A 19,267-nucleotide genomic window follows, 5' to 3' on the forward strand; every position below is an offset into this window, starting at 1 on the left:
ACCGTTTTATCGGCTGTTTACGACGCCTTGGTCACTTACAGCAATATAGTAAATCGCGTAGGCTGCGTGAATCATTGGTGGAGCAGGGAGTCGGCCGATCCTCGAAAGCCTCATTCACCAGGCGAGGCCCCGCTTCTACGTGGAAGAGGAGGAGATTATGGAGTTTCAGAAATCGCGCTCCTCGCGATTAATTAATCCTTCGGGAGCCTGGAAAACTTGGACCACGCGATAAGATCCACCAGCCAGAAACGTATGTAATAACATCTGCAATTCGTCTTCGTCTTCGTCGTCGTCGTTTATCTGGGCCGCGTCGAGAACGAGGGTAAGACACCAAGAGTTTCGTTCCAATCGTCTGTTCGCTTTTCGGGCAATAAGATCGGCGCGGGAGGAGTTCAAAGTTTAATCGGGCGCGCGTGTCGCTCGATATCCGTCGAGAATCGTCGGAAGAAATTATAACATCTCGGCCGCGTTTCATACGGCTTATCGTGCCCGATTAGTTGGAGAAAAGGGAGAGGAAAGAGAAAGGGGATCGGCCAGACGTTATTATCCCGTTAATCTCTTCTTTTGTAAACGAGAATATATCGTATCGTTTCGTCGGCCGCCTATGATCATCGTCTCGCGTCTATTTTTATTGCATACGCATTTAAAAAACGCGTCTTGTGTCGTGTTCTATAATCGAGAAGAAACAACAATTTGCACGAGTGAACAGCAGCAGAGGGGAAAAAATAATACACGTGCGCTAAAGTCCATTTACGATTCGACATCGAGAGTAATTTTTAGGGACTTTCGCCGCCCTTTCGTTCCCTTTTTTTATCCCGACGACTCACAACGATTACGATGAGAATTAATCGGGGAAATCTTTCCTTCTTCCTTCGAGCGATCCGCTAAATTTAATTTAAAAACAATATCGACGCGATCTCTTATATACACTGGCTAATTTGCACACACTGTCACAAGCAGCTAATAATAGCGCAATAATCGCAGTCTGATTATTTATGACACTGTTGCACAACGAGATGATCGGCGAGCCACCTCATTCGATCACACTTGAAATTCATCAACTTTTCAGTTACCACCAGTACATTAATGTCACGGCCGTGCACCACGAGTATGATATTCCTTGGGAGGGTAGATGTTTAGAGGATCAAAACGTGGAGAAAAATTCAATTGATCGGTAATTTAATTAAACAAGTCTCGATCGAAATTCCGTGTATTCCGACTTTTTTGTCGTCCACTCGACTGTCTGTAAATCTCACGATATTGTACGTTTCCCTCGGCGACACTTTGACAAATTGTCGAAGAATTGTGAAACACTGTTTACACGCGACGAGTCGTCTTATCAATGAGAGAAAGAGATCGATGGTTTAGAGATATCGAGTTATCGCGAAAATCGAGGTCCGCTTAAATTCGTCTCGCTCGCAACTTCGCCTCGACTCGTTCGCTTTTTTTCCCTCGAATTTTTCTTCTTTTTCTTTTTTTTTCTCGCAAGATTTACGAAGGTTTCGTACGGACGAAGAGCGAAAAACGAGGCGTGCAGTTGATGCAAAACGACCTCGCTTTCGACTATCGGATCGTTTCGATTTGCCCGGTCAGCGTGCCTCAGTGGCATGTATTCACAATCGAAAGATGCCAAGCGAATTTTGGCCACGACCACGTGGTGTGTCGTCGAAGTTTCGACTTTGTCACGCTTTGGCGATTAATTCGATCGGATTGTAAGGTTAATTATAAAGCGAAGCTCGCGTTCGTTTCCCTCTTTTCGCGAAATTTATCTACTTTTGTGTTTCCTTTCATCTAATTTCCAGCCTAATGTTCGTGCTACAATAATCCATGGCCATCGAAACACCGAGTTTCTTCACGATGATCGATCCGAGAAGAGCGGCGCAGAACCGTCGATTGAGTCGAGAAGAATAAGACGAATTCTGTAGGGAATCACGATCGAATTAAAGATCGAATAAATCCTTAAGGATGGCGTATACTTTGAACGTGCTCCCTCGAAACGTGGACGATGCAATATTCGAGAGGGAAGGCGTTTCGGAAGGCGAAGTAGGGGGTTGAACACCGCGTGTCAACAAGGCAACTTATTGTCCCAACGGTGGAATCTCTGATCGATCGTAGGTGGCCGTCTATTCTGCGGCCCGACTTCCGCCCCTTATCACGGATCCGTGGACAGAAACGGGCAGATACACACACACATACACACGTGTGGACACGTGTGTGGGTGCGCCTCCGTGCACAGGGTGACCTGATTTGTATTCCCTGACAGAACGTCGTTCGCTAACTCGATGAAAACCCACATCTTCCCGGTTCCGTCGATTCCGCTCGCTCACGCTTTGAATGCGAAAGTGACCGAAATTGTCTTTGCCGCGGACAAAAGAACGTGTAATTTCCCCCTCCTCCCCGACCTTGTCGCAAACGCTCGAAAGAAACGTTCCCGGGGGAAAAGAAATTATCCCACGATCGAGATTTCCACGAATCTCTCTCGATCAAAACGATGATGAATTTCGAAAAGAATCGATTCCACACGAGTTACTTTGAGGCGGAAAACTTGCGTGACTCTTCTCGAGAAATTCAAGTGTCCAAAACATATATATATATATATATATAGAGTTTAGAAGGAGAGAGAAGTTTATAATTCGTCATACGCCATTACGAAAATATTCTTCCTCCCCAATCGTTGTGCACGTACAATAGCGTCGCTTAATAGCGAAGCGAGCTACCCACCCGATCAGAGAGATCGAACCCAACGACGACGACGTCACCCACGACGCGCCTAATCCTTTCCTTTTTTTCTTTCCTCCTTCCTCTCGTGGACGGCAAGTGGCGAACTTGGAGGAAGCCAGTTTGGAAAAGTTTCGCGGGGCAAAAGGGTATCTGCGATCGCGAAACCTCGCCATCTGTCGAGAACACGTCCTCGTTCTCACGCACGATTAAACCGAAGATTAAACCGTAACCATCCACGAGCTCTTTTTTATTTTTTAATCCCGCTTTCCGATCCCTCCTCTTCCTCTTCCTCCTCCTCCTCCTTCTCCGTTTCTTTGGGTCTGATAATTTGACCTAGTTCCGTTTGAAGTAGAGTTCGATGACTTTGCGAGTTTCGCGTTGGGAAGTTGCTAATCGAATTTGCCGATTGTGTATGTGTACGTGTGTGAAGGGAGAGAGAGAGAGAGGTCGGTAAACGGTCGAGCTTCATTAGGAGAAGTTTTCGAGCAACATCGTGAAAACGTACGTTTAGTTGCGACACCGTACATAGTTTTTCCTTTTCCATAGAAAGAAAGAGAGAGAGAGAGAGAGAGAGAGAGAGAGAGAGAGAGAGAGAGAGAGAGAGAGAGAGAGAGAGAGAAAGAGAGAGAGAGAGAGAGAGAGAGAATGGAGAGACGATTTCTATTCGGCGATGCGGAGGAACGAATTTAGGAGGATGGATGTGTGTTACACTGGTGAGGATGCCGCTCGTAAAAGAGGCCATAAAAGACGGCTATAAATGAAGCCGCTCGGCACACAAATATTAATAGCATAGATTAGTTAAAGGAAAAATAGGAACACGTGTTTACATTCGCAGATCGCATTTACGACGCCTGTTCGAGTTCGCGGATTCCTGTGACGTAACCACTCGCGTATACGCGGCTCAACAGCTGAAAAATATTTGCTCTCTCAAGCCGAGACGGCCGATCTCCTCCTCTTCCTCGTCGATCGGGGAGAGACACGCGTGAGATTTCTTCGAAAACATCGCTCGAAAATTTTCAATGTCACGCAGACAGAATTCTGCTCGAGGACGGCTCGATGATAAGTGGACGAGTGGTGTGGAGAACGAGGTCTGCCATGACCTCGCGTAATCAAAGATCGAATCCTAATCGCGGCCGGCCTTCCAATCTCGGAAAGATTTTCAAAAAATTTACGAGCGGCGGGTATTTTTTCTTTCTTTTTCTTTTTATCGATCCGATTTTCTCGGAAAAATCTTTCCACGCGAAACTCGTGAACACACGAGTTTATATCCTCGCGTAACAGGATACCACAGGCTGACTATCCCAACGTTAGCACGGTTAAACGAAACAAAGATCAGAAGAAAGAATGGGTAGAGCAAGAAAAAATAAAGAACGGGATGAAGGAACGGAGAAGCAACGCGTTTTTAACGAGGTCCGTTCGTTTTTATTACACAAGCTGATTGCTTGCGAAACGCGCGGACTCCGGATCGGCGCGATAGATTTCGATGGTTCGACGGTTGAAGAAAAGAAAAGGAAAGAAAAGAAAAGAAAAGAGAAAAAGGTATTTTTAACAAAGTCGATCGTGAAAAGATCGTGGAACGAGCGTGAGTTTTTTTTTATGCGCCAAAAAAACACGCCAGTGCCGAGCAAGGCATCGTGATCGGTGTGCATTGACGAAAATATGATTCTGCATAATAACACTATCAATAACGATAGCACAGACGTCTCAAGGCGACGAAGGTGAGTTTTACGTGGGCCTTAATCTTAGCCACCGTTGCAAAATATATATATATATATTGTTTTAACCGTTTAAAGGACAAAAGTGAATTAATGAAAAATGAAAAAAAAGAAATACTCGTTCTCGAATTTTTGTTTTCCACTATTTACGTGTATGACATCGTGTCACATCGCTTCTAGATCGCTTTAACGCTTACTCCTTGCATCAATACGATTCTACTTGTAAAAAAGAAAAGAAAGAAAAATATCAGATATCGTTATTGTAACAACGCCGCTTTTCTTTTTTTTTTTTTTTTTTACCTACTTCTAATTATTTCGCAAACAGATTGAGATCGGACGGAAAATGGACGAACCAGTTAAATAAAATTCAGCAGAAGCGGATTCACGGGGCTGAATCGTCCGAAGTAATCGCGATCGTGCGAATATTGGCCGACTAATTGCCGGTTGCGATTCATCCATTCGCTAATTGAAAGTATACATCGGCAAACGTTTCACTTTTTCACAAGGCGTAGTTTAGTCCCCGCTCTTCTTCTCGTATTAATGAATCCCGTAGTGCAAACAGCTCGTCCCAATATCCAGATACAGCTAATAGAAATGTTGCTTAAAAAAATTGTTCCATTCTCAATTTTCTTTCGTATTCTCCTTCAGGAATACACGAATATCTCTTCTTCCTTCTTAGTTGGATCGAATTAGATCGAAACAGCGTGGCGAGTAATTTGAATTACTTCTTTTCCTCTCCTTCTATTTTCAATTTTATTAGGCCATCCAAATCGAACGCGTCGCATTAAATATTATGAAAAATACTCGTCCTTTGATGATCTCGAAATGGTAAACGGATTTATCGGAACAATCTATCTACTATTTTAAATTTACGATCAACATTCTTTCAACATACCAACTACCACGACTCATTAACGACGAGTTGAGTAATACTTCATCAAGCTATCGTTATTAAAGAATTCCAATAGCCATCGACCGAATCGAGAATTGTCACTTTCTCGATCCTTTAACACTCTTACGAAAACGTCCGATCGAAAATTGACGAAATTCCGGCTTTCGAAGTCTTAACGAGCCTCGAATACCCCGAGTTCGTGCGACCTTCGACCAAATACCTACCTCGACGACACAAATTTCACCTCGTACCTGCGTATCGCGAGATAAACGCAAACCTGATCTTTCTCGGAAATCCCCCTCCTCTGTCCGGAGGAGAAATATCTCCAATGTTGTGGCCACCGTGATTCGAATAAGAGGAAACAGGGGCCGAAATAATGGAACGGTAATGGGCAGCAGCATGCTGAACAAAAGGGATATCGGCCCGTCCCCGGGGAAAATATCGTAAAAGTCCTCGTCGGAGGCGGCGTAAATATTTTGCACGATCGTGGGAGTAAATAGCTCGATTAAAGGAGGGAACGAAAGCGAGCCCCGTCCGTTCCTTCGGCCTCTTATCTCCACGAGTTAACGAGCGAATCGGCGATGCGTCGTCGAATACGAGTTTCGCCTTCGAAGAAAGTTTCGCCGCGGAGAACGAAAACAAGATTACGCCTCGTCGTCCATTCGTCGCCAATGAAAATATTACGCGTTCGAATCAAGAACCGCGGTCGCGGTTCATTCGCAGGTGAGAATGAAAACACCCGTTGCAACTGAAAGTACCATTTGCACGCTTCGACGCCATGCGTCTTATCTCGGATCCCGTTTCGCCCGCAAGTTCGCCCAATTCGATTCGATCGATCGAGCGTAATTTCGCGATCAAGTCTTGGTTTAACCCTTCCTCGGGCTATCTTTACGCTTACATCTCGAATTCCAATCTTAATCTTTCGACAAACGGAAGTTCGAGAGCAACAATTCAATAGCCTTGCTTCCTTTCAAAATCTACGAGCGAATAGAAAATTGAGAAAAACGAGAAGCCTCGATGCACAGCGATGATAATTCTTTCGAGAACTAATAACGGTGGGAAAAAATAAAGAGTAAAAAAGGAGATGGTCGCAGTGGGATGATTAAAAATCGCAATTCGTTGCGCGATTTTTCTCTCTTCTCACATCGCATGGAAACGGTAAAAATGGCGCGCAAGTGAATATGAAAAGGAAAGGAAAATTAGCCGTGTCGGGGGAACGATGGCGGATGGTTTGCATACCACCGGTGTGAATTCAACTCGCCTCCAACGTTATATTATACCCAAGTAAAGTGGTCGTCGGCATTATGCACACGCACAGGACGTGTATGCGAGATCCAGCGGGGGTGAGAAAGGCGAATAATGACAATCGTAAACAATGCCGCCGGAAAGTCAGCGGGCGGGACAGTGATCGAGGAGAAATGACATTCCTCGCGTGTTTTCTTAATGACGAGGCCGATCACACCGATCGATGGAATTCGTCCCACGAGTTTCGTTAACTCAATCCCGAATGGCTTTGTAGTGTCACGGGGCAAAGTATCATTGATTACCTTAAATGCACACTACTACATCGTCCATTTCGCGGCATACCTCTGTCGCTCAACACAGGAAACTATATCGGTTGTATTCGGTGTTGCCATACGTTTCTGCGTTTCCTTCCAACTGTGATCTCCAAATAGGGAATAACAAGAGTTGGATCGTTCGTATCATTATATTAGACGCGTGGAAAATTTCGTTAGGCTTATTCGTCTGAAAAATAAGTTATATTAATAATGGACGAATGGAAGTATTCGGTATACACTCTCGTCTACAATATATCGAAAATAAAATGTTATGCGTTTTTTATTTTATCCGATTATAGGCGATTAATAAATGGACAAAGGTAAAACTTTTAACATCATTTTTTTGTACATTCTACAACGCGAGTTGTACGTTATAAAGCTGCGTACAGGTATACTCAACCGAGACATTCCTCAATTACCATTTTTTTTTCCTCGAGAGCAATAATAGATTTACATATGAAATGATGCAATGTTTAATTTGTTTGTTTAATTCGTTATCAACGAATGTCACGAGGCAGTCACTTAAACAGTGTGTACAATTCGAAAGCCGATTTGTTCACGATCACGCGAGCGGGGGAAGCGATTTATCGGTAACCTCTAACGCAAAAAGTCGACAATGTGTCGTCGCGACATCTAAAAACATATGCGCGCGCGCTTTCCGTTCCTTCACGATTAAGCCCTCCCGAAATTTAAATAACACGCCGAAACGATCGTTGCTCGTTTTTTCGAAACGATAAAACCGCTTTTTATCTGGAATTGTTATCACCTCTCTTAACGTTTCGCCAAAAATAGCGGGACCATACGTACGGTGGGAATCCTCCGTTGGGTCAATGTCGCTTGTCTCGCTCGCGAAAAATTTCCTATGCAACTTCTGATACACGCGTACACATATGTTAATCTGTAACTTGAGAAAGTTTATCTGCAAACGTTTCGATGCGAGGTTACAATACAGATATTGTACCAGCAATCTGAATGAGGATACTAGATACCACCGTGTATTCTGGAAAATAAAGAATTCCAAGTATCTGGAATTCTTTGCTTACATAATAACAAGAAGTGAGCACGTACATACGTGAACAACAACGTTACAATAATTTTATCACTGTCGATTCTTGGAAGAAATTGGAAAGGAAAATACACAAGTTGAAATGAACGTATCGTATCGTTTAATCTCTGGAATCTCCCCCCTCCCGGAATTCTTCCTCTTCTTCCTCTTGTGTACTTTATCCAATTTTCGTCCCCCCTTTCGACCCACCCACCACAGGCGAAGATTTCGAAACGCGATCCTACCGGAAGAAAATATTTATACCCGCGACGTCGTCGCCAAGATAACGGTTCTAAACATGCACGCTTATGATCGATATAAACGAAATCCTCCATTGCTCGATAACGTCCCTTGATTTACGACAATCGTTCGAGATCGGTGTTAACGCGTGCACGCGACGAGAGAATCGGCCGATATCGACCAACCATTTCCGTTTCGTAATCCGTGGCGGCCAGAGATTGGAGGCCCGTCCAGAAAAAGTAATATCGGATTTCCACCTAACGTTCTCCATTAACCCGGCCAAACATTCTCGACTCGAGATTCGGTGGTATCGGGGAGGAGGTTATCGCGAAATCTCGATCCAACCAACCAGTCTCCGACCTTTAAACCGCGAAATTCTACGGCTTTCGCTTTCTTCCTCGCGCCGAGATTTTCTTCTCCATCCTTCGGTGATTATTATATATCGTCCAACTTGATATCCACGTTCCTCTATCCACGTCCGCGAGATTGACGTTGAAATGGCAACGCGAATCATCGAGGCGAGTCACGAAGATTTCTCCACCCGAGAAACCTGTTCCGAGTATTAGCCAGAATCTTAGGGGGAAAGAAGGAAGGAGCGTGGAAAATCGCGGTGGAAAGCCGTAACGAAACATTGTAACGAATATAAAAATATTCACGATCCTTCCTTCTTCCTTCCTCGTAACTCGATCGTTGCATTAAGAATTCCTCGGCAAGAATTCACTTGCATTTCGCCGCATCATCTCTAGTAGCCTCCCCCTACCTTTCCAAGTACCGATTAATCATCGAACCCACCCCCGTTCCCTCCCCTCTCGCAACCCTCTCGACCTCGCGATAACGCGTTATCGTGATCCAAGGGCGAGTCGTCCGTCGAACGCGCCCACGTCGTATAAATACACGTCGATAGTATCGCGGAAGTTCACTTGCCACGATCGATCGACCTTTCTGTTCTTGGAACTTGCTTCGCCCTCCCCCCCTCCCTTTAGCGCACTATATAAATTTATTTCGATGCCGGGCCTCCTATTGCCCGCCCGACTAAATGGCCGTCGGATAACGGACACTCTCTCTCCCTCCCTCTCCCTGAGAAAGAGGAAGAGGAGGAGAAGCTTTTTCGATCGGTGCACTTACGCTCCAACGGTTCGTACGTCGTTCGCGCGAAATTCTCCCGGATAGGAGGAATCGGTATTTAGGGGCGGCTTGATATACGATGACAGGTGGAGACAATGGAAAACACATGCAAAACCGCTAATACCGAGTCCGATTTTTCATCAGGAGATAGCGGTGGGTAAAGTGGTCCCGCGCGAAATTTCAATACCGCTAACTCCCTTTCGTTGCTTTCTTCGAAAGGCAGGGGAAAAGATATTGGCGCGACACGACCGTTCGTCACGGTCGAATCGTTCGCCTGGATATCGTTTCTGGATACGTCCTTTTCCTTTCGATCAAGTTTCCTCGAGATTCATTGCCCCGGTTTAAAACAGCCACGGGAGGGAAACAAGCAAACCGAAGTATCGACGGTTAAATTTAGATTAAGAAGTGGTTTGACATCCTTAATTGTCATTACGACAAAGGGGAAGGATCGAGCTTTGCGTCCACAGCGCAACTTTTGTATCTCTCTACCCCTGTTTCTCGCGGATTTACGAGCGTCCATCGTGGATTATTTTTGGGGCCGATTTCACCTCCTCGACCGAAGTCGTCGCGATACGACGGGGTCTTTTCTCGCTCGCTCCTGCGCACGTTACGTCCTGTCTCGTTACGTTCGCGATGAAAATAGACCGGTTCGTTTCCATTTTTGTTTCCGTGCCTTTCTCACGTCGCACGATCGGTGGAAATACGAAGACGTATTATGGCGGAAATATCGCCAATGTATATTTGTACGGCCGTGTGACGTATCGAGTCGGTTACGCGTTTGTTATTGAGGAAGGTAGTCAAAGTTCTAAGAAGTGTCGCTTCTTATCTTTTTTTTTTTTTTTTTCTTTCTTTTTCGATATCGCTTGACGCGTATCGTTCACTTATCGAACTCGTTGGAGACGAGAATTACGAAGACTGTTATTGTTGGAAGAGAAATTAAATAGATTCTTTTTTAAATCATTATATTCGTATTATTTCTCGAGCGCGAAATATATTCCTTATTTGCTCTCTCAATTTTCGCCGTTAGAAAATACGAAAAAAAGAAAAAGGAAATTAAATAAAAAAGGAATTCTTTAAAGGAAACTCGATAACAAACAGTCATCGTTCACAATTAACCGTCATGAATAATCGTCGAGAAGCTTTCACGAAGTTAGCCGCCGTGACGTGTAACAAACGCGAGCCGGAAATGGAAATTCATAGTAGAACCAGTTCGATAATTCAACGAACGCAAATGCTCCTTCTTTCGCCTGTTTTCCGATAATCGTACAGCGCTACCCCGTTCGTACGACAATATCTCGAATAAATTACGCGCGGCTCGCACGCGTGTCGTGCGCTTAATGCTCGCGTAAGGAGAGGACGCTCGAAAGGGTTGGAGAAAACGTTTTTGGTAAACTTACGAATCTGTGTCTATGCACGCCCTCGCAATATAAATTTAGGGGGGACGTCACGCGGTCCGAAATGAATTATGCATTTGTTCGCGCGAGGAATGGAAAAAGGCGAGGTGGAAATGTGAAAATGACGCCACCGGGTGACATTTCGGTATTATTTCATCCTCGAGATCCCCCCGAGTGGTAGGATGCTGTGCCTATCGAGTATAAATTCGCGAGGGAACAGGAAACCATCGGCTTAGCTCGGATGGTGTGTAGATGATTGTTGAGAAATAAGGGAAAATATCTTGTTTCGAACTAGCGATTTTACGAGTATTATTATGTTTATCGATTCGAATTGTCAAAATCGGCAAACAGTGGTAGTTTGCACGTGTTCATCAACGCCTCGTTACGCGCGTTACATAATCCTCGATTATAGGTCCGAGATTGTTTTCGAAACAAAAATCTGAATCCCTCCTGTACACCAAGACTGACGTTATCGCAAGAATAACATATATATATACGCACAGTCTCTCTCTCTAATCGTCAAAATATATACACGTACGACGGTAAAAATGTTTCCGCGGTGGAAGAGCATCGGTTGTTGACGTTACAAACAAACCTAACACATAGCAAATCCAGCTGAAAACACAGGTGCACGCGTTCGCACCTGCGCTTCTTTTTTTTTCTCCTTCATCTTCTCTCTCTCTCTCTTTTTTTGCTCATTTCCAAACGAATGCGCACACGTGTACCCTCGACCGTGGACGTAATCGGGCCCCCAACGAAAAATCGTGTGGCAACGCAACAATCGAGCGATACGAAACGCTTCCCCCTGGAAACTTTGTAACTTGGGATGACGCCTGGCAAATAATTGCCTACCTTCTGTTTATCTAAATGACGGCGCGCTAATGAATAATGCCGTATGGAAATAATAGAACGGTTGTATTTTAAAATACTACCGCTATCGCTATCTGATGAAATTCTGTTTCTATCGCGAGCGTGTCGATTAGATAATCGAATATTTAAATTAGCGAGCGATTTAAATAGCCAAAGCCGATGTACACACATCGCGCGATTAAAACATGGTCACATAGACGAAAGATTTGTTTGGCGTCTTGGCTTTTTTCTTCTTTATCGAGAGGCATCGAGGTTATCACCTGCCATCTTACGTAATCACCCGATACTTAATCTTAGTCGATTAAAGCGTGTTCCTTATACATCGGTGTTGGCGTTTCTCTCCCTTCTCTCTCTCTCTTTTTTCTCTTCGTATCATCGATCGATCGAACATATTCAATTATAAAACATTTATTTTACAGAACGATCGAATTTCAACAATGATACAATCGTTCCTCCAACGATTCTCTTCCGACAGGGCTGTAATTATTATCTTTCTTTACGAGCGGCGGCCATTCTCCAATATCAGAAAGAAGAAGAGGAATCATTCCAGAGATTCTTCCATTATATTCGAAATAATAAAGATTACGTTGTTCACCAGACAGTGACTCTCATACTATTATCATCACTCGTTCCTAAAACTACAAACCTTATAAACTCAAGCATTCAGATTATCCTTCTACGAGGAGTTATACATTGGAAAAATGTACATCTATATATACATTACCCAGCGTCAGAATCACGTAATCGCAGGAGCCGAAATTCAAGAATGAAGGGGAACGAGCGGCGTGTCTATATTTGCCATTGAAACATTATGTATTATATCCGACTACGTTTTGGCTCTGACGTCACATGTCGGCTCGTCACGTGAAGAACCGACACACGGTTGATTTATTCGGCTACATCGTGCATCACCGGGATCGGGCCGTGTGCCAACGACAAAAGGGAGAAGAAAGATCGTAGCGTATCTTGTGTCGGTTTTCGGGGTTGCTCACGGCGCCGAGTGTGCGACGAGGATCGATCACCCGATAAATTTCGTCTCTCTTTTATGATAGTTCTCCTCCAATAACTGACAACAACAATACGGTATCTATGATATTTATCGCGATAAACAAACAGATAAGGATATGGTCGCCTTGCGAGGAGATTTTTTTCTTTCTTTTTTCTTTCTTTCTGAAAAGAAAACCGTCAGTTTGATCTAATCGTGATCTCAGTGACGCCAATGTAACGCGAATTTTAGATAAGTTTATAAGCGATACGTTTAACGCGTGATTTGAACGAAATAGATTTTGATGAATTTTAATGATAGATAAAGATGAGAAGATGATTGCATATTATTGTGACAGATCATCGATTCTATCGATTCTACGTTTTTTATTCAATTGCGATATCTCGCTTTTTGCTCGTCACTTTTGTTTTTTTTTTTTTCTTTCTTTCTTTCAGGCGACGTCGTATCTCTCGGATTAATAGCAGCGTGTTTATTACTCAACGTCCTTCATTGTTTACCGTCGTTATTGACGTTTTAGATTGCAGCGCAATCACGTGCTATTCACGATCGAATTAACTTCTACTCTGGCCAGTTAAAGGTTAACCCGATGAACAAATCACGTGATAAAGTGAACCGGCTAATTCAGTTCGACGTCCTTTCCGTATCAACATTGCTACATTAACCTAAATTCTTCTATCAACCGATAAATGTGTGTTGACAGCCTAAAAAAAAAAAAGAGAGAGAGAGAGAGAAAAGAATTAGCGTAACTTCTATCCTAGCCTCCTCTCTCAGAACTTACTACTCGTTCCTTCTTCAACACCGAACACATCGATCTCCTATACACGAAGATTGCTAAAACGTAAAATTTCGATCAATTACAACAGATAGATTCGTTGTAAGTCACGAATCTTTCTCGTTGTTATACAAGTCCCGAAGAAAAGCCACGCGTATCCCGTGCCAATTGTCGACGAACAGAGGAAGAGATATACACGCCTCCTCTGCCTCCTTGCTGTGGAGGGTAATAAAGAGGAATCGATTGTCCGTTTCGAAGTTGGATCGCTGAACAAATCTCGTATAGATGAATCCTCGAATTATACGGATCTTAAAAATTTCATCCCTCCTTGAATCGCTCCAGACTCACCGATATAAGTCTTCTTGCCGTCCTTATGAAATAGGACGCGGCGGCGCTGCGTTGTCTTCTGCACGACGACATCACTCACTCTCCCTTCACCCTTACTCCAACGTATATGTACGTGTATGTAACATCCTCTTCGTAAACATCCACGAAATTATGTCATCGAACACCTCGAATCACCTCGAATCCGTCCGTGGCTAGGCGCCGCTCGCGACGTTTTGTTCGAAAATTCGGTAATTACGAGGGAAAGAGTGGAAGGTTAGCTGGTTGGCGAGCGTCCAGTGTATTATACATCACGACGACGGTGTGGTGGAACGAATTACCGCGACACGTGGAAGAGGATGGAAGGGGATCTGCCAAATGATTCTTCCGATCTTCGAACGGATTTAATTTCGTCCTTTCCTGTGACTCTCCTTCTCATGTTCGAGCATGCTCGACTCGTCACCGTTACGTTTCTACCGGAGCAGAAACTAAAGTTGAGGATCGTCGATAACGAGTCGGTATCGGTCTCCGCTCGACGAACGCACTTTTCAGCTCGCCCCGGCTGCACTCCGGAGGTGGAAAAAGGAGACGCTTAAAGGAGAGGGGGAGGAGAAACCAGCTCTATAAATGTTTACGAGTGTACGATACGACACTCGTAGGCGAACGAACTGCAACTATGTCGATATATACACCGCGCATACAAAAGTCCGCTCTCGCCAGTCACATTGTTCGGATCCCGTGTTTTCTGACGAATATCGTCGTCCACGCCTGCGAAAATTTATTACACGTTAGGAATAAGGGGATAGATATTTATATCCACGATTCTTGGATTCTTGGACGTCGAATTTTCCCGTGGGCGGATTCGTTTGATTACGAAGCAAAGCGCCACGGGATCGATCGATCGACCGGCGAATCGAATCTCGATCATTCGAGAACGATTCCCAAGCTTTTTAAGGCTACGATTCGTATCGGTTTGAATATAATTCGAAAGTCTTGGAACGGTCGAGGAGTCTCGATATGTCTCTGTCGGAAGATTTGAAGTTGGATAGTTTCGGGAGTTTTGAAAGTGGTTCGTGGAAAACGCGAAGGGAGGGAGAGGAAGAGGTTCGAATATCCAAGTGATAAAGAATGTGGGCCGACGATACAAATTGACAAAATGTATGCGAGTACCTGTTTCTTTTTTTCTTTGTTTTTTATCGTCTCCAAGCTTCTTTATTTATTTCTTCCGTCCCTTTTTTACGTTCTCGATTCTACTTGGTGGAAGGGAGATACGTTATTACGAGAGTCTCGAACTCGATTGGAAGAGGACTCCTTCGAATTATATTCCGCGGATGATTATTCCGCCACGCGTCCTGGATATGGAATGGAATACGAGATTGTTATGTCGAGTTTTATATACGAGTTGTAAAATTTGCGAAAAGTGCACCTACCTGTCAAATCGATTCGAGCTCGCGAAATTCGTGAAGTGGTCGAACGAGGAGGCGAACGTAGCAGCGGATGACTGACTAAATGCTAGAATAGGAAGTTGTTCGTGAAAATTCTTATCGTGCAGAAATCAATCCGGTCGTGGTGATACGATTTCCCTGATAACGCGGATGACGCGGTAGATTCTCCGATAAATTTTCAATAAAACCATTATTCCTCGATATCGGTCTAATATTAAAAATATTCAGCGCGAATTTCTTGTATTTCGTTCCTTTTTTATATCGACTTATATTCGATCCCACGTTTTTTTTCCTTTTTTAAAATTCTGAACAATTATTGCCTGGAACGCGATCAATATTATTAAATTATATCGACTTACTACGTTCAGTTAATAAAATAAAATTCGTCGAAAAAACTTTATTTTTTGCTATTTCTTCCCATACACAGCTGGATGTGCGAAAACGCATCGACGTTTAAGTCGTAGGCAAAAGTAATTTTTCCTCCCTTTCGAACAAGAGTTGTCTCTCGATCGATCCCGATCCCGATCTCCGGGGATCGAGGCAGAACGCGCGCGGGCTGTTACGAGCGCGCGCGAAAAATAGCCACACCAGCCACGTTCGCGTTCTCCGCCACGGGAAAGGGCCGCGATTCCGCGCGGCCGGAATGCGCTGAGAAATTCTGTGTCACCGTGCAGGAATGCAGCTGCGCTCAGACGGCGGATAAAGAGATAAGAGGAGGCTGTTTCAGGCACCCGGGCGCGTTAAATTGGACGGCGGATTAATGTTTCGTAATTAAACGAGGCGGAGGAGGGATCGGCGATGATTTTATTAGACACGTAGGATCGAGGATTGAGATTTAACCTTGCGAAGAATGGAAATTTGCCGGATTGCGTCGATTCGAGATTGATGAACGATCGGTTTTACGACTGGAATTTTTGACGAATACGAAGAAGAAAAGTATGGAATGGAATCATTTCAAGACTAACTGTTCGAATGTTGAGGGAAGTTAAAACTTGTTTTCTTATTCAAAAAAAAAAAAAAAATTAAATTTTCTTCTTACGATTGCTGTATCTATAAAAGCATATCATATTACGTAAACATGCTAAATTATGTTTCTATATACGATATTCTATATACGATAAAATCTTTAAAACGAAACTCAAGAGAAGCTCGAGGAAGTTAAAAATTTTGTCATTAAAATCCACACAGAAAATAAATCGGTTGCCGAGGTTATAAAAAGAAGTCAAAATGTCTACGAAGCTTAAAAAGGAGGGATATATTATAGGGATTATGAATGGGTCCGCAACCTATATTTTTTCCTGAAAATACGACACGATTCCAGGAATCGCGTCTGTCGCTTGTCTGAAGCTTGGGATAGGTCAGTGAGACGAGGTGCGAGCGAGAGGTCCGAGTAAGCGACGAGGATGGAGATAGTAAACGATTAAAAATTATCTTTTCCTTTACACGACGATATCTCGGGAAACGAAAATGATAACGAGATAAACGAAAATGCGTTTCAAAGGGCAAGATTCCGCGCTTCTAATGGTCTTTCACCCATTTTCCGGAAGTGATTACTTTCCGAGTTATGGCGAATCAAAATTTTCCTAATTTTAATAGGATTTAATTTAGAACTCGAGATAAATGATTAAAAAATTATTCTTTTCTTTACACGGCAGGATATCTCGGCAACCGGAAGTCGTATCGAGATAAGTGAAAGAGGCGCTTAAAGGGTAAGATTTCGCGCTTCTAATGGTCTTTCATCCATTTACCGGAAGCCATTATCTTCCAAGTTACAACGGTTTAAATTTTTCCTAATTTTAATAGAGTTTAACATATATAGCGAGATAAATACGTTTATTTCTATTGCCTGGAACGAATTAATAATAGTATATAGATATAATAATGATACGACAGGATAAGATTTTCAGAATGAAAATCACGAGTTCCTCCTCCCCCTTGACGATTAATTACTCATCGTTTCATTTACCTAAATCACCCAATAATTTAATCGGCCGATCACTGGAATAATCCGTATCCGGAAACGAGATTCGAACCAAGTGATAACCAGCTATGCTATCGAGGACTTGTGCGAGCTCCCCTTCACCCTGGCCAACAACGCTCGCGTCCTTTCGCGTAGCTGGTTGGCATCGACTGCCGAACGGCATGAGTCGACACCGAGAACGGTCGCCTATATTTACCTTCGGAAAAGTCACTCGTGCTAAGTCGAGTAAGGTGTCGCGAGTATGGTAGCCGGTGCACCGGGACCACCGGATAAATCCGGTTCGACGCCAGAAGACGACACGGCATAAACATAGACGAGACAAATGTTCGAAAGGCGTTGCTCACACCGGCCTCGTGTAACCGACATCGAGAGAGGAGCGAGGCCACATGGCGGATACCATCTTCTTCTTCTTCTTCTTCTTCAAGGGGGTAACGGAATTGCACGACCGTTCGATCCAATTTTCCAAAGACTGTACAACCGTTCGACCAAACGTTTTTTCCACGCCATTTCGCTACTTACTCGGGTAGGATAGGATAGGAATGATATTCATTTCAACTATTCATCATCATTTTAAGAGATGTCCTCTTTCGATTTTTTAACCGACGTGTTACAAGATCTTATTATTCTCGTTGTAGCTTTCGAAGAAAAGGGTAATTCTTTCTCGAGCCGATTATAATTGGAGGATATTTTTCACACGTTTCGTGTGAACGGGACTTAACGGGCGTTCGCCGGCTCGTCAAACAAAGTGGGGAGAAAAAGAGTAAAGATAGTATCACGGCTACATCTCTCGAGTCAGTTTCGCGATGCTAAGAGAGTTAGGTCGGTTATTTCCGTCATCTGTCGCGGGGTTCACGACCTGCGAGCTTGGACGCCGCGCCTTGACGTAACACAACGCCTCACCGGTCAGGTGAGCTCGCGAGCTGGAAAAACTGACGTAAATGCGCCAGATGTTCGTCCGCTTAAACGTATTATCGCCTCTACGCAATGTCGAGAGATCAAAGGCCCCGATCGATTAATCGATTAACGTAGCCAGGCCTCGACATTTGATCGCTTTCTTCGTTTCAAATCATCACGCTGTCACATTATATCGATTTCATACAAAAAGATACATAAATATCGTACAATTCCACAACATTCTCTATTTTCCTAGAGTATTTAGTGGAGTTGGAGGTTTGATCAGACGACGATAATTAATACGTCGTAGCTCGCTTGTAAGCGCGATCCATGGATAATCCTTATTACCCTGGAATTTCTTCGAAACGGGGGAAACGACATTTGCCGGAATCCCGGCGCAACAATCGCGATACGTAACTGTAGCTGCTAGAAACGGCGCCCGGGAACGCAATGACACATCAGGCATCCGAACATTTCCCGCCGCCCCCCTCGGGCTCGAGCAAACATACCACGAGGGTTTCTCGATTCTCTCCGCCTGGAATTTATCCGGATACCTGTTGAACGCGAAAGATGGATCGCCACGCGTTTTCCACGCGACTTTCGCCCGGTTTCTCGGTTAATTATCGGCCCCCTTCGAGCTCCTCATTGTTAACCGGCTTTGCGCACGCGGGTTACACCAACGGTTAGCCTCGAACCGATTCCAGCCACCCTCTTTTTTCTCCCGTCTTTCGAAACGAAGCGAGGAGAGACGATGGTCAGTCGCGAAGCGTTTGAGGAGTGTCGTCGTAACGCTTCATTCGAGTTCTTCAAACGATTAAATCTCTGGACCAGTTTCCTAGACACGAGTGCAAGTTTTAACAAATAAAAAAAATAATTTTCCAACAATTAAATAATTAAATCCTTAAAATGTGAAAATATTGGATGATGAGATATTGGAATAAAAATCGATCAGTGTATCATTACGGATGTTCGTTCGAATGATTAATAAAGAAACGTGGTGGATAAATAAACCATTTTTTCCAAACACCTTTTCGATAGCACTGTAAATTACCATGAGAAAGAATTTCCATTCACAATTTCGATGGGGGGTGGCAAGGACATAGCACCGACATCGAGTCCCTCGTAAACACGCGAAGGAAAGGATGGTCGGCGACGTTTCCCTTCGTTTTCTAAGCATTGACAGAGGAACGGCTACAACGGTGGTCGCCTCCAGGCCGCGAATATCCCGCATTCCACCGTTCTGGCCCGTTGTCGAAGCCTCCGTGTCTTCGACAGGAATTCCGG

The 19,267-nt window shown here is 44.0% G+C and overlaps 1 protein-coding gene across 7 annotated transcripts in view; it reads right to left on the reverse strand.

The window, feature by feature from the left end:
* The window catches only part of LOC107994871 (3-phosphoinositide-dependent protein kinase 1), a 491,030-nt gene that overhangs the window by 19,419 nt on the left and 452,344 nt on the right, over positions 1 to 19,267 (reverse strand). For 2 of the 7 annotated variants that reach the window (XM_062081852.1, XM_062081849.1), the window contains exons 2-4: positions 15,094 to 15,175; positions 14,834 to 15,015; positions 13,688 to 14,431 (exon numbers count right to left, since the gene is read on the reverse strand). The exons of 3 other annotated variants lie outside the window; for them this stretch is intronic. In XM_062081852.1, the coding sequence (XP_061937836.1) occupies positions 13,688 to 13,759 (72 nt within the window). In that variant the 5' untranslated portion in view covers positions 13,760 to 14,431; positions 14,834 to 15,015; positions 15,094 to 15,175. Of the gene's footprint in view, positions 1 to 13,687; positions 14,432 to 14,833; positions 15,016 to 15,093; positions 15,176 to 15,467; positions 15,485 to 19,267 lie in introns of those variants that run through there. 2 more of the 7 variants (XM_062081843.1, XM_062081875.1) reach the window with 2 other exon arrangements.

The sequence above is a fragment of the Apis cerana genome, linkage group LG1 (genome assembly GCF_029169275.1).
Source record: "Apis cerana isolate GH-2021 linkage group LG1, AcerK_1.0, whole genome shotgun sequence".
Taxonomy (NCBI): Eukaryota; Metazoa; Arthropoda; class Insecta; order Hymenoptera; family Apidae; genus Apis; species Apis cerana.